General features: G+C 39.1%; 1 protein-coding gene across 6 annotated transcripts in view; it reads left to right on the top strand.

Moving 5' to 3' along the window:
* The first annotated feature begins 2,501 nt into the window (after positions 1–2,501).
* CKAP5 (cytoskeleton associated protein 5) overlaps positions 2,502–15,726 on the top strand; it is a 47,626-nt gene continuing 34,401 nt past the window's right edge. For 3 of the 6 annotated variants that reach the window (XM_068193545.1, XM_068193542.1, XM_068193541.1), the window contains exons 1-9: positions 2,503–2,554; positions 8,696–8,787; positions 9,322–9,515; positions 10,631–10,837; positions 13,283–13,454; positions 14,381–14,513; positions 14,798–14,901; positions 15,273–15,386; positions 15,586–15,690. In XM_068193545.1, the coding sequence (XP_068049646.1) occupies positions 8,731–8,787; positions 9,322–9,515; positions 10,631–10,837; positions 13,283–13,454; positions 14,381–14,513; positions 14,798–14,901; positions 15,273–15,386; positions 15,586–15,690 (1,086 nt within the window). In that variant the 5' untranslated portion in view covers positions 2,503–2,554; positions 8,696–8,730. Of the gene's footprint in view, positions 2,555–8,695; positions 8,788–9,321; positions 9,516–10,630; positions 10,838–13,282; positions 13,455–14,380; positions 14,514–14,797; positions 14,902–15,272; positions 15,387–15,585; positions 15,691–15,726 lie in introns of all 6 variants that reach the window. The other 3 variants (XM_068193546.1, XM_068193544.1, XM_068193543.1) reach the window with 2 other exon arrangements.

The following is a 15,726-nucleotide window of genomic DNA, read 5'->3' as shown; positions in this document are numbered from 1 at the left end:
TCTACTCACAGAAGTCTGTTACTAAAACTTTGAGAAAGGTTCACCTCAGGAGATAGATGGCTTGAGTGCAGATTGCCTGTACACTTTTGACTCTTTAGTGTCCAACATGAGATCAGTTGATTGTACAAAATTTAGAATTTGGTTTGGTTTTCTTGCCTCAGGCTTGGCCTTTCTTTGAACTTCGATGTTTTGATAGCTTCCCCCCATATTGAACTTACAAATTCACTATTTGGTCTTTTTCTACTTCCAGAATGGTCATAGGACTAAGCCTTATAAGCAACATTGAGAGAGTGATATATCAAAGCAGAATTGCTGGCAAATGGCCTTCAGGTACAACAGACTGTTTCTGAACAAATGGTTGCAGATGTATTGAAAGTAATCCTCAAAAACGCAAAGTTGGGTACATTAACTAGGTGACCTCTTCTAGGAAAAATTATGTGACTACTTGACAAAAAGAAATTTGAATTTTAGAAGTATGGGGGTTATTTGGACTGCTTTCGATCTGTATTGATGGATGGTTTCTCCCTTGGTATTATATATATGAAAAAGGGAATGCATGGTGATGGAACATGATTCTTGGCTCTTGTACACATAGGACTTGTATTTTGTCAGACTTAACTTTCATGCTGGCTTTTGTCCTTCCCCTTGTATGGGCCAGTTATGTAAGCTGGGCCTCTGCCTCTGAAAACTTGGTCTGCCACAGTGGGTCTGTGCTCTCATACCAGAGTCTGCTAAAATGGGATGATCTTGTTTGTATTTAATAGTCAATGCAGAAAACCTGAATTTCAGTGTAATGTTATAAATTGTTCCATTCTGTGTATTTGGTGATAAATTTACAGCTGAAAAGCACTTAGTATGTTGTATGCTCCTTCAGTCAACTTTTTTTTTTTTTGCTACCCAGTTGTCATCTGCAAACACAGCACTTCTGTTTGCCCCTTCTTATACATCACTTACACATATCTTGAACAGTACATCCAATTAGAAACTGCACTGAATGTTGTGTGGAGTAGGGATAGCTATCTTAATTATCTAATTTGGGGGATTTTGTTGTGTAGGATTAGTGACTAGAAAGACACTTGAGAGATGTAAATGCTTGCAAACTTTAAATTAAGGTTTTCAAAATCACGGTCAGTGTTCATTTGGTTCCCTTTTTCCTGTTCCCACCTCTCCTCTGTCCCACACACACTACCAGCAGCTGTCCTTACATAGTTTATAAAACAAAGCTATAAACTTGTGTTGCTAATTTGTTTGTAATCTATTTAATGTAAATGGTTTGTCAAGTCTGCCAGAGTAGGATGACATTAAAGCCATTTGCATCTGTAGCAGAGTGGTTCAAGACATCATAGTCCTAGACTAAAATGATGTTGCTTTGTTGTAGACTGTTCGCAGTGGTTCGTGTTATATGGGTGGAGTTCTGAAGTGACATTGAAAAGCCTTGTAGCCTTTTGTTTAAACTAAATATTACCTTACACTGGGCAGTGTTGCTCTGGCTTGTTTGAATAAAGAGTCTCTTGACCTGAGCACTTGTGCATTGTCTGGGGTTGTCTATGACAGCTCGATTGCTGCAAATGTCAGATGTTGAAAAGCAGAAGCTGCTGTGCATGTTTGTGCCTTCCTGTTGCAGAGGGTAGAGTGAGGTGGTAGGAAAAGTAACTTGGACAGTTACTCAGTGGGAAGCATGGCTGGTGCTGGTGGTGCCTGAAAGAGGCTTCTTTCTTCAGCTAGCTAAAAACATGGCTGGAGAAATACAGACTTACATCACATGGCTTGATGCACTTCTGAGGAGGAAGCAAGTGACACCCAGTTCCTACCATACCGGCTTCTTCAATTGCTATTACCACTATAGAAAAGGCATCTCAAAATGTCAGACGATGGGCTGGAGAGATTGCTGGTGAATCAGCTCCACCAGAGTGCTGTCATTACACATCTCGCAGCAGCATGAAATGCGGGGATGGTATGGTGCCAGGCTCTTCATTCGTGCCTCCTTTGGAAGGCACTGTTTCTCTTTCCCCACGGCTGGCCTTGTTCCTGCTGTCGGGTTTCAGAACCGCTCCCTCCTTCAATTAGGGATTGCTGGGTGATTGGTGGCCTGTGATAATGTCTGCTGCATGCTCGGGTATGACCGCAGCTCCCTCTGTTAGAGTAGTAATTGTTCTGACGGGTATGGGCGTTCGGGGTATGACTCATGAGGACGACAGGCCTGGCGGGCCAAGCTGGTCACTGGTCGCCGGCCCGGCGGCCCCTTCTTTGCCGGGAGGCGGCACCGCGGCCGCCGGCAGGGCCGGGCAGCGCCCGCTGCCGCTCGCCCGGCCCCGCGGGGGCGGCTCGGCGGCGGCGGGAAGGGAGCGCGATGTGCCTGGGGCTGCTGCGGGGTCAGTGCGGCGGGGCTGCCGCTGCCCTGCCCTGCCCGCCTTTGTCTGGCCCCGGCGCGGGCCGGCTCCCGCCCAGGTGCGGCCGCGGCGCCCCGAGCCCCGCCCGCGGCGGGGAGGGGCTCGTCCCGGCCCGCCCGCGGTTCCCGCCCGCTGCTGCCGGGAGCCGGCCCGGAGCTGTCAGGGTGAGTGTCCGGCCAGGCCCGGCCGAGCCGCCGGCGTTGCGCGGCGGCTCTGGCAGGGCTCGCCCGGCCCGGCCGTGGGGCGGGGGCGGCGGGCACAGACAATGCCGGGCGGGCGGCCTGCTCGCCGTGCCCGGCCGCGGCCTGCGGCCAAACACCCGCGGAGTGGGAAACGTCGCCAGGCTGCGGGGACGCCTGTGGGGCTGCGGGCAGAAGTGGAGGGGGTGTTCTTCTGGAAGGTGCTGGGGATGTCGGGGGCGCCGCTAGTTGCAGAGGGAAGCCGTGCTGGAGGGAGCTTCCCTTGGAGAAGGAGGGAGCTGGTGATGTCTCCGCGGGAGCTTTCCTTCATCAGCAGTTCAGGCCGTCCTTTTAAAGAGAATCACATGAGCCGTTTCATGCCTGAGCTTTGTAAAACCTCTTGAGGGGTGGGGAGCTCTGCAGCTTACAAGCACAATCCCACTGACATCTTTCACTCCCAACTGTCCACCCTTAGAATTATGTCAGTGCATGCCTGTGCTCTTGCCCGTGTGTTGCCCTTTTCCCTTTTGCCCTTCTCGGCTCCCTGAGACTGGCTTCACTCCAGGCTTACCCGTACAGTTACAAATTGCTTTTGGTCTTAGCTGTAACAGAAGGTCAGTTTATTTTGCACTGTCTCTCACTTTCAGATGAACGGAAAAGAACGGCCCTGGTTACTTTCAGAGGCCATGTATTAAAATGTATTTTTCCAGAGAAATTAAGTATTTATATATTTTATCACTAGCTTGTCATTTGTGCTGTTAAAATTTCACTGAGGTGACTTAGGACATACAAGTTAAAGCAGGCAAGAGAGAATTTAATTCTGTTTGTTCTTGAATGCCGTTTCATTGCTGCTGAAACAGTAGCTTCCCTTTAGCTTGTTTTTTTCCTTTTTCTTTTTGTTATTCTGAGATCTTTCTATTTTTTCATCAAGAGTCTGTGTATCTTGCAACTTATAATTCATCTACCAGCCTTTAAAATTCTATAAAATTTTTATTGCCTACTTTGTTATGATTGAGTCTTAACATTTTTTTCAGAGCTACTTTATGTTGTGTCTAATGGGAAGATTTGGCTGGCAAATACAAAAAAAACCGGTGTTGGGCTAAACTTCTAAGAAAGTGAAACTTTGTCATTTCAGAGCCAAAGAGCAAATCTGACCCAAAACTGCCATTAAACAAATAAACAAATAATTCTTTCTGCTAGGAAAACTGTGGCTGCACTAACAGAGATCTAGCTGCCAAGAAGTATAGTTTTTTCTGAAATGTGACATCCAACTATATACACTCCAAATTTGTGCCCTACTGTATAAGAATATTTCAAATGGATTTTTCCTTTTAAAAAGACCTGTCTTGATTTCTCTGAACTTATTGGTGAGTAATGCTTTTGAGAACCTTTCAAAATATGAAAATATTTGATGATGTTCATGTGCAACAGTAGTATTCAATAGGTGAAAGTAGGGAGAAGTAGGCAATCAGTATCAATATACAGCTGGTTTTGTTTAGCATAAAATTTGCCATTGTACATCTTCTGTAGAAAATGGTCTAGAACCTGACACTTCACAATAAAATATAGTGATAGGTGATGAATGTGCGCTTCAAAAGAAATCACATTTTAGAATGTTACTGATGTAAAGACTTTTCCTTAGCAGTACCCATACTATAAGCTATGATGTTAATGCAATTCAGCTCTCCAAATTGTAGTAGGAAGAGCATTTATTTAGAAGTTGAGTAAGAGCTGTTCAGGGTACTGCATGGTGAATCCAAACTTTGATGTTTTCATACTTTCTCACAATCTTTTAATGTGTTGATACATTTGTTTCCCAAACTTACATATTTAGGAATTCTCATTTTTATATTTGAAATTCTTGCATTTGTGCTGCCTTGCAAATGCTTTCACTCTTGCTCTATTTTGCATGATCCCCGTTCAAAAGATCCTGTTCTTTCCTTGATGGTCTTCATTTTCTCACTGTTCCATAATATAAAGCTGCCCTGCCCAGAACTGTCAGGAAAGATTTGTTATTCATCTCCACTTCTGATTTCTCGGGTGACTGGCTTTTGCAAACGTTGCATTGACCACTTTTATGACAAACGAGTCTCACAAAACTTACTCTGGCAGTTCAGTTGCTTCAGAGTTACTGTTTTCTGGATTTTACCAAAATGAAGGTTGTTCCTGAAAGGCTTAATTCTGTTTGTTCCAAGTTGTGGCAGAAAAAAAAAAAAAAATCTATGTGGGTCAAACACTTCATTGCTGCAAATTCACTAGTAATAACAGAATTTAGCTGTTATCGTGTAATGAGGCCACTTGCTATTTGGTTGTTGAGAAGTAATGACTTCAGGTTTACATGTCTTTGCAAAGAAGCTTTTAAGAAAAACCTTTTTGTCAAATGCAGGATATTCTATGATCACACAGAACCCAGTGACTTAATTGAAAAGAGAAGCAATCATCTTTTATTCTGGTAAATGCAAGATGTAGACAGTACAGAATCTTGGCATTAGGACAGACATGAGCAGTGATGAAGCTAAAAAGACTGGATGTTTAAGAAGCTTTCCCTCTGTGATCATGGTATACTTTCTGAGAAATTCTGTTCTAAAGGGATTTGTAAATTACTGGGGGGAGTATAATTTTATCACTATTTTTAGATGGCAGATTCAGTGCAGAAGGTAACTTAACCCATTTTGTAATTGAAGTATTGATTGTAGATGTTAATGACTAAAAATAGTGGGGAAACTCAGTTGACCAGACTTAAAAAAAATAGGTGAAACTCTGTTTCATAGTCATTCAACTCCCTTCCCTATGTCTCTTTTGTGTGGGCAAGCAAGAGGTTGTACTTTGTGGAAGTGAACTGTTGTGTATGTGTAAGGATAAAAATAATTGTAAATCAGTATCAGTCTGGTAATGGACAAGGCTTTTTAATAGAGTTGCTATTGACTTTAGGGTTTGAACTGAATTGAGGTTTGTAGTACTTGATTGAGGACTGTCCTACAGTAAGACTTCTTTCCTTGGTAGAACAGATCTCTGGAGAGAAATAAATGTTTCTTTTTATTGTTGAAGTAGGAAGTTCATACTTTTGTCAGTTTTCTAAAAAAAAACCAAAAACTGTGTAGATGTCTAGTACAGGTGCCAAAATTTTATCCTGGTGTTTCTGTTGCTGGCATGTGTATTCATGCTTTCTTCCCCTTTTTGTTTTTGTTCAGAGTAACTGTTATACTTGTATTGGTTCCTTATGTGTTGTTCAGCAAAAATGTATAAAGAGACAATAGCTTGAATTAGTTCCAAGTTTCTGATTAAGAATCAGGGCTACCTAATTTTTCTATGAAGTTCATTCTGCTTGCTCTTTGCAAAGGCATATGTAACTTTGGGAAGAGACCACTGCATCTATTTATGTTGTCTGCATCCACACTGAGGAAGTACTCCATTATTTCTATATTGGTGCATTCAAATGAAGATATTCCTAATGCCAGCTCAGTTTATACTGTCAGAGCTGTCTGCTTATGGCACTTGGCTGCAGAACTAATGTGAGGCATGGGGAATTTTGCGGCTGGAAACTGTTCACTATAGGGCATGCCTGCATCCATTGCTAGGTGGGCTGTTTGGAAAGCTTTCCATGTGAATTCAGTCTCGTTTCTTGCTTTTGGAGACAAGTCCTTGCCTTCATAGAGTTAGATATGTTTTACCCCCCACTTCAGTATTTGCCATGCGCATCTTGCTTTTGGGTGCAGGGTGGTGCTTTTTGTGATGTTTCGGGGGGTGTGTGTGTGTTTGGTTTATGGTTTTTTGTGGCTTTGGTGGGTTTTTTTGGTTGGTTTTTAATAGGTAAAATGCATTGAGTTTGAATCAGGAGTTTGTTGATTTCTATTTTAGTTTGAACTCTCTCAGTAGGCTGAAGGAGGGATAAGAGAACAAATGAGAGGTTGGGGCAGAGAAAATATTAGAAGGAGTTTAAGCAGATGAAAGAGATCCATTGCAGAAGGCTCATGGGGTTTGGATGCAGTAACTCATTTGCCCTTTTCACCTGGTATGATTGTTTGGGATTGGTATGGCCTTTTGAGTTCTCATTGTAAATTTTAATTTGGAGTACCTTTTTTTGTCAGTTCCTGACATGGAGGAATGCTGTGACTAGAGGGTTTGTTTTGTTTTGTTTTTTAGTAAGTTGAACATTAAAAAAGATAGTGAAAGAGAATTAACAGTTCAGTAGAATGGGTTTTAGGTAGCCTCACTTCTGAGTACTTTGATTCTTACAGAATAAGCAGATCCTTTCATTCTCAGTGGTTTGCAGTTCTTTGGCCCTCCCCAAAAAAAGGTGTTTCTTTGGAAGCACACTTGGTACCACTGTGCTGATGTCAAGAAAAAATATCCATATTGTTGTTTTTTGATGAGAAGGGGAATGAGAAGGACAAACCATAATAACGCTTGGATACACTTGTTCATGTATGTAGTCAGCTTGTGTTCTGACATTTACTCTTGTTTTCCTGCCATTGGACAAATTAATAGTATATGCAATTATAGTGAGAACAGTATTAGTATCCATTTAAAATGTTGTAATTAAATTTTAAATTTAAAATCCATTTAAATACTGTAAATATTTAAGGCTAGCTTAGTGTAATTTACTGTGGGGCTGTGTGTATCGGTGACAGGTAGGGGTTTTGGAGTTCTTTGTGTTTCTTATGGTTTTTCTTTTTTAATTATTAGGAGGTTGGGTTGTTACTTAAGTATCTTCTAACTTATCCAGGAAGGAATTAAAAAGATTGTTTTTACTGTATGCTGTAGCTAGCCTAATTTTGCTGTCAGGTTAGCTGTATGTGTTAGTGTTGTGTGGCTGACAGACTGCTTTGAAGTACTTGCTTATATTAATTTATGTGACTGAAAATATACCACTAATTCAAGGGATTAATTTTCCACAGAGAAGCTCTGAGTGAATTAGGTGAAATACTCTGTAGGCCAAAGGCTAAATTTCTCTTAGGAGCATTCTGCTAGTGTTGTGTACTTATATGCCTGTAGTGATAAATTGTTGTGTATGGCCGGGTTATAGAGTTTTTGGCTTGGTCTGTGAATTCAGACTGGTGTGTTAAAATGTGTTACTCCCTCTCTGGTTTAATTTTGTGCTTATAAATAACACTGGGAGCCCTTTCTGCTGCTGCTATTTTCATTTTGCTGACCTCTCTGCATCAGACTGGGTCTCTCATTATTTTCTGAGCAGTCAGATTAGTTGTACAATAATTCTGAGATGGGCATTGAGCCTGAGATCTTGTCTGTCATACCCTAATAGTCAGTGTTCTTATTTTAATCTAAAGGAAAAGGAGAACAGGGAAACCCCTAAAACTTGAATGACTAAGGATTTAAACCCTACCGGTGGCAAGAAATTGATCTCTTGTTGACAGTTGCTGATGCTGGCTACATTAGAATTAGGGCAAAAATGGGTTTTGTTCTTCTTGGTAATTTTATTTCAGTTGTGCTGTTTGTAAAGTTGTTAAAATGACTGTCCTTACACTTGCATCTGATTATTTTTTGACACTGATTCATGGCACCTGTTGCTAAAAGCACATGTCAATGACAGCCAGGTTTTAGTGTTGATGGCAGCTCATTTTGGTTTAGTGCCTTAGCTGTAGTACATTCTTCCTCAAGCTTAGGTGAGGTTATATTCTGCATACCTTTTCAGCTTTCTAAAAGTTTCACCTACTGAGACTTGTAGTGTGAGAAATACTACAAATTGCACTGCTCTCTACTCTTTGATGGCTTCTGGTAATTTTCTAGAGCTAAAAAAAAATAGTGCTCTGGTCTTCAAAGTGTACATTTAAATATAATTACAACCTTGGATTGCATATTAGCAATGAGATTTGCTGTAGTACTGTGGAGTTGTTTTGTTTTGGGTTTTTTGGTGGATTTTTGGTGGTGGTTTTTTGTTTGGTTGGTTTTTGGGGTTTTTTTGTTTGTGTTTTGTTGTTGGTTTTGTTTTGTTGTGGTTTTTGGTTTTTTTGTTTTGTTTTTTGTTTGTTTTTGTTTTGGATTGTTTTTTTTTGTTGGGTTTTTTTTTTTTTTTTTTGTTGGTTTATGTTTTTGGTTTTTTAGGTATAAGTATGTGTACACCCTATATGTATTTTTCTGTTTCCTAACTTGTCCTTATCTCCACAGAAATTACTGTAGTTATCAAGAGAGCCTGATTTACAATGGGGGACGACAGTGAGTGGATGAAATTGCCCATTGATCAGAAATGTGAACATAAGGTGGGCAATCATGGATTTGGCTTGCTGTGTATCTCTGCTCATGATGATTTTGTAGTGTTTATGTATCTAAATAATCTGTAATTGGGTAATCTTGACAGCTGCACTGTGTGAGTATTAACATATCTGAAACTGCATCAACTCTATCCAACCTAGAGGCTGAATAACCTCTATTAAGCAGATTTTAGTAGCGTTATATGGCGTAAGCTTGTGTGCTGACAGATAAGTACATTCATTCACATGGAGAAATTACTCATCTGTAGCTGAAACTATTGCTGGGCTCCCACCTACTCATTGGTGGTTGCTAGAACTTATGAAGAGCTGGGGGGAAGGCTGGTATCTCTCTATCCAGATCATTCTTGGTGGGAGACAAACAAGTATTTTATCCTGTTGCATGTTATTCATATAGACATTGAAGAGAAGTCTGCGGGTGCCAGCTTGCTGAGCATACTTTCAAATATGATTGAAGAGCTTTCTGAGATTGGTGAGTTAAGGCTGTAATAGCACAACATTTAAATGTCCGATTTCTGGTTCCAGCTATGGAAAGCCAGATTAAACGGTTATGAAGAAGCCCTTAAGCTCTTCCAGAAGATAGATGATGAAAAGAGTCCTGAATGGTCCAAGTATCTTGGATTGATAAAGAAATTTGTGACTGACTCCAATGCAGTGGCTCAGCTGAAAGGACTGGAAGCAGCGCTTGCTTATGTTGAAAATGCTCATGTAGCTGGGAAGTAAGTAGCCTTTTCTTGCTGCTCTTAGGCTGTTAGGACAGTTTAATGTGCCTCCCTGAGAAAGGCTGCAGCTGCATGTAAATAGTGCAGTGGCCACTACCAATTCTGATCTCTACTGTTAAGAGCAGAACTTGCTTTCTAATCTAGAGAACTTGCCAATGGTAGGCTTTCCTTGTGGATGGCCTCCATGTGCATATTAGCTTATCACAACTTGCCTGCAGTGTTCTAAAAAAACTATTGAAGGCACTAGTAAAAATTTCTGAAATGGGGAAAAAAGTGAATCACTAATGTGGTGGTGTAAGTGCTGTGAACTGGGATCTCTGTTCTTGTTTGATAGAAACAGTCTTATCTGTACAGGAGGGAGCCTTTTTTTCAGCGGGATATTTGTGTAATTCATACATGAAATAAAATATACTTATGTTGATGTGACATTGCATCCAGCATAACCAATATGAATCTTCATACCTGCCAATTTCTTCACTGAATGTGTTTTAGTACATCTGTGTTGTCTAGCCCATGAAGTAGACCATACTCCTGAGGGTGAAATAAAAGCACATAACAGGCCAGGTTAGTGCTTTGGTCCATTGACTTTGTGACCTGATGAAATGAATAAAGGTCTTACTTAAAAACAAACAAACAAACTCAAAGCTTTGTTTGAAAATCTAACAACCTTGCACACTCCTTGATTTTAAAGTGGTGTCAATGATTTAGTTTATGTGAAGCTTGGAAGTATATGTGAAATACTGTGCTGGGATTATGTACAGATACACTTAACCTATTGCAACATATATAATTCCAGGACGTGGCATTTATTTGTGAACCTCAACTAGAGTGTGTTAATACAGTCTTGAGAATGTTTACTATTCACTGGTGCAGTCTGTTATTAGAATCATAATATAAGTGTGATCTGTGTTTTTATAAAACTAGATGACAAAGCCATCCCTTAAAAAAAGTTTTTTTTTTTCAAGGTTATCTTAGGATGTAGTCCCTTTTATATGAAGATTTGTTGGGTCTTAATCTGGATTTGGTGCTGTGTGCGGTTTTTTTCTGTGGATAATGATGTGGAATACTTAATTCACATAAATGTTCCAAAAGTAATACTCTCTCATTTTCAGGACAACAGGAGAAGTAGCATCAGGAGTTGTAAATAAAGTGTTCAATCAGCCAAAGGCCAGAGCAAAAGAGCTGGGTGAAGATATATGTCTAATGTATATAGAAATTGAGAAAGGAGAGGCAATACAAGAAGAATTATTAAAGGGTCTGGACAACAAAAACCCAAAAATTATAGTAGCATGTATAGAGACACTGAGGAAGGCACTAAGGTAAGCTTTTAGTTCATGGTATTTTTTGTGGTTTTCTTCTTTGCTTTTTCCTCACCCAAGCAATATGTGGACTCTAATTTTGTTGCTGTCTTTAGCAGGTCCTTGTTATTGAGTAGAATGCATCTTTCCTTAATTGGTGTTTTTTGACAGCAACAGTTTGACAACATCATGGGATTTGTTAGATGTGAGGGCTGTCTGTGTTCTACTAGTCTCATCTGGTTCTTTCATTCATGGTAACTGTTTACCAAACTTCCATTTTCCCAGCCTCTGAGAGAAGGGCAAGATTAATGTGTCTTGTTCCAGACTGTGAAGCTTCTCTTCTGAGTATCTCTAATAAACTCACTGATGTGAAAACTAAAACATAGTTTAGTTTTTTGTTTTGGTGTTTTTTAAACCACTGTTTTCCTCAGTGATGTGAGCATGTTTAATTGGGTACACAGTGTGTGCTTTTAGAAGAAAGGAGAAAAAAAAAAGGCCAAGCTCATTGCACAGTAAGCTTCAGTTGTCCATATAATAATTCCTTTATTGCAAAGGAGAGCTGCTAGTGCTCCCTAAAAATCAAATCCAATTTAAGATGATGTTGTAGGCTTTAATATTAGATTACTTTTTGGTACCACATCAAATTTGTTTGCTGCCTTTGAGTGAAAAATACTGGAGCTTTATGAAATTCTTATACTTGGTGCAGATATAATTTACTGACCATTAAGGTTTTTTTTTTAAGGAAACAGAAAATTTTGAAATTAATGGACAGAACACTTCTTTCTGAGTAAAGTAGCTCATATGAAAACTGTATTATATATGTGGAAAGTGCCTTTTGTTATAGATCTTCTAGAGAACTTGCTGAGGCGTACATAGAGATAGATGATCCTTGTTAAACTGATTGTTTCAGGCTTCAAAAATGTCAAAATAAAGCTTTGGGCTTAACACATTACCTGTGCTTCTGCTAAGTGAAACTACTGTCCTCTATCTGAGAATATATTTTAGCTATTTTAAATTGCTTATCCACTTAAATGTCCTTTTAACAGTGCAGTGTAATTAGAAACCTGCATAACCTTCCTCAGTATCTTTCAACTAACTACTTCTGTAAAATGTACCGCATATGGGTTTTTTTCCTTTACATGCAGTATTTTATTATCTTTGTGATGTTAAGATCAAATACTCTCATGCCATGCTGGCTTAAACTCCATCTTCTGCTTCTGAGCTGTGTTGCTGCTTAAATTTTTCTTATGCTTTGGTAGGCTTTCTGCATTGATAACAAAGTTTGTCTGTGTTGTTTCTAGGTGGGTAGCTTGAATGCATAAGTAGTTTAATTTCTGGTATTTTCTATCTTGTGCTGAGGTTTCTATTCTTTCTTGTTATATAAATTAGATTATATGCATTAGATACAAATAAGTTTGCATAGGCATTTGTCCAAATATGCTCTCTTTTAAAGTAATGATAGAAAAAAAATGGAATTATTGGGCAACTCTTTTGTTCACATATTTAAATCATGTTACTTCCAAGACCAGTTTTGAAGGTTTTTATACTTAGCACTTTTTAAAATTGATGTGGAAATAAAATTATGTGCTCTTGAATTTCTAGAAAGCAAGACATGGAGATTTTAGTTCTTAAAGCAGCCTGTTTTGCTAACTTTTTTATGTGGAACTAGAATTGGAAGGAACCATAAGAAAAAGTGTGATTGGTAGAAAGGTTAATTCAGAATTAAGAAGAAATGTTTCTGAATCAAAAAAAAAATATTGCTTTTGAGGTGATTTATATATGATGCCTTAGTAACTACAGCAGTTAACTTTACTATGAGTTTGAAAAGAAAGTTCTTGTGTTCTCATTCATCAATGATTGAAATAGGAAATTTTGTGTATTAAGTGCAACAGCATGTAGAATCTTCTGTCAAGGAAGGGTAGTTGGCCGGGGAAACTTGTTTTATGTGTTCCTTCAGTGGCACATATTTCAGCACATAAGTTTTCTGTGAAGATGACCCAAGCTCACTATAATTATCTGGTCCAACAAGTGGAAGAGTGACTAATGCTTTTACTGCAGTTTGTTTCCAAGGATAGACAAAGGAGATTCTATTCTGATTTGAAAAAAAAAAGAAAAAGTAGGTCATACAAATTTTGGTCTAAGGACAACTTCTTTCTTTCTTCTCTCTTTTTTTCCCCCCTGGCAAGGGAGACGATTTAAACACTGGATTAGATTAAGTGCTTTGAAGTAATTTCAGAGGCCTGATTTTGTAATTCCAAGCTGGGTGTGGAGGTTAATTTTGATAGGGCATATATTCTTTAAATTTTATGGTAGCATCTGAAAATAATATCTAGCATAATGGTTTGAGTAAATGACAAAATCGCTAAATGTGCACTGGAAGGCTTTCATAGACTGTTTTTAAAAATTGAGTTGTGGATGACTCCCTGTTCATGGGCACTGATGCTAGTCTGTGTGTTTCACCATCAGTGAATTTGGTTCAAAGATAATCTCACTGAAGCCAATCATCAAAGTATTGCCAAAACTTTTTGAATCTCGAGAAAAGGCTGTTCGAGATGAAGCCAAGCTCCTTGCTGTGGAAATCTACCGTTGGATAAGGGATGCTCTGAGACCTCCATTGCAGAACATAAATTCTGTTCAGGTAGGCAGGAAATATTTATGTATCCAAACATTTGATGCACATCCTCCCTGATTCTGTGATGTTGGGCATTCTTAAAGCCAAAACTGGAATGTATTTTTTTAGCTCCATTTAACTTTATCCAAAATGTTGATCACTCCTAGTCATTTGTAAGGAAATCATAACAATGTTTGGTTGCTCTGAACATACATGAAATTGTGGGATGAAGCTTCATATTGGAACTGAGAATGGCAATTGAGCAGTAGAAAGTAGCAGAATGGTTGCCCTTATAAAAGACCCTTGCACTGAAAGTCTTCAAGTTAATAATTTTCATTCTCAGTTTTCTTTTTTCCTGAAGTTTTCTCTTCTGTGCATCCCTTCACACTTATTCTGATGATGCTCAGGATGTGACTGTTTCCCTTCAGGAAGTGGCATTGCATTATGATAGATAGAATATTTCATCTTTTTAAAATTTTATAAATTATGCATCCTTTCCTCCTACCCACTTGAGTTAATTATGTTCAGGTGGAAAGCAGTAGCTTGCTTTAAAAGGGCATGCTTAAAAAAACCCAAACTGTTTCATCAAATGTTGCTCAGCATGTTTGTTTCATCTTAGTTTTAGTGTGTAATAATAGCATGGCTGTAAAGGAAAGCTTCCTTCATGCTCAACCATTTTTATTTCAAAGTGTCTACAGAGGGGTCACACCATTCTGACTCTTCTACTATTTGTTCTTATGTAAATGCTTTGCCAATAATATTCTCTTCTGTGGTTATACTTAGTCAAACACTTTGGAACAGTGAATGTGAAGCCACTGCTTTAGTGGCCAAAAAAAGATAGTAGTGAAAGGTAATGCTGTCTTGGCTTTGAAATGGGAAAACTGTAATGGCTTGCTTCTCTTGGAGTATGTCCATAATGTCTCTGATATGATTATTCCTTTCTCATTTGGCAGCTAAAAGAGCTGGAAGAAGAATGGATCAAAGTGTCATCAGCTGCTCCTAAGCAGACCAGGTTCCTGCGTTCCCAACAGGAGCTGAAAGCAAAATTTGAGCAGCAGCAGGGACTTGGAGGAGATGCAGATGGAGGTAAACTGTTTCATCTCTGAACTCTATTGGCGAGTATATTGTATATAGTTGGTGAAGGAATGCATTAAATTGTAATGGAGCTTTTACTCAAGCTGGTGCAAAACTTAGAGTGCACTACACAAGAAGAAAATGTGTCTGAGGCAGAAACTTTATATGGAGTATCTGTCTTTTGAAATAGCAAATTCACAACTGCTGATAGCACTTTCTAAGCAATGAGCCGTAGGTGAAGCTCCAGTCAAAATTTTCTGTCACTCTGCTGATATATTTCTCTCTCCTGGTTGCAGGAGACGATGATGAGGAAGAGGCGGTACCACAGGTAGATGCATATGAGTTGCTTGAAGCTGTAGAAATTCTCTCCAAGCTTCCCAAAGACTTCTATGAGAAAATAGTAAGCATAAACTTAAATACTACCTGTTAATTCTCTGTATAGCTGATGAGTCTTAAGACTTAGGGGCAGTTCTGCAATGTGTGCTTTAGTGCTGCATGGATAATAACAAACTAGTGTTAATAACATACGGGCTATCATAAATAAGTTTTAAAGTTGGATTTAGCAGCAAGAAAGCTATAATTTTGAGGGGCTTAGGTATGTCCTGGGAAATGACTGTGTTTCATATTTCACTGCAGTTACTGGTATTGAACTGTAGGGAGACCTTAGTTTTCTCAGGATGGAATAAAGGGTTTTAATCTAAGGTCTGTGGCAAGTATGCTTCTCTAGAACTGTTTCTATTTATAGATTAATGTAAATTATTTGCTTTGCAGGAAGCAAAAAAGTGGCAAGAAAGGAAAGAGGCTCTAGAAGCTGTTGAATTACTAGTGAAAAATCCCAAGCTGGAATCAGGAGACTATGCAGACTTGGTGAAAGCTCTCAAAAAGGTAGTAAATAAGACTCAGAGTGCATGTATAATTTAATATTTTTATAATTTATTTGTATGATAGTTTAAAAGTTACTGTTGATATAATACTCATGAGTAGAAAATTACTAGCTGGTACAGTTTTGGAAATAACCCAATCTGTGGTTCACTGATTATTGTAAGAAATTCTTCCATTTCTCTGAAACTGATTTTTTCTTCAGGTTGTTGGAAAGGATACAAATGTTATGTTAGTTGCTTTGGCTGCCAAATGCCTTGCTGGACTAGCTACAGGCCTCCGAAAGAAATTTGGACAGTATGCAGGGCATGTAAGTAAGAGTATGTACTTTTTTCCTGGTTGTATT

The sequence above is a fragment of the Anomalospiza imberbis genome, chromosome 6 (assembly GCF_031753505.1).
Source record: "Anomalospiza imberbis isolate Cuckoo-Finch-1a 21T00152 chromosome 6, ASM3175350v1, whole genome shotgun sequence".
Taxonomy (NCBI): domain Eukaryota; kingdom Metazoa; phylum Chordata; class Aves; order Passeriformes; family Viduidae; genus Anomalospiza; species Anomalospiza imberbis.
This window is presented reverse-complemented; position numbering and strand designations above follow the sequence as displayed.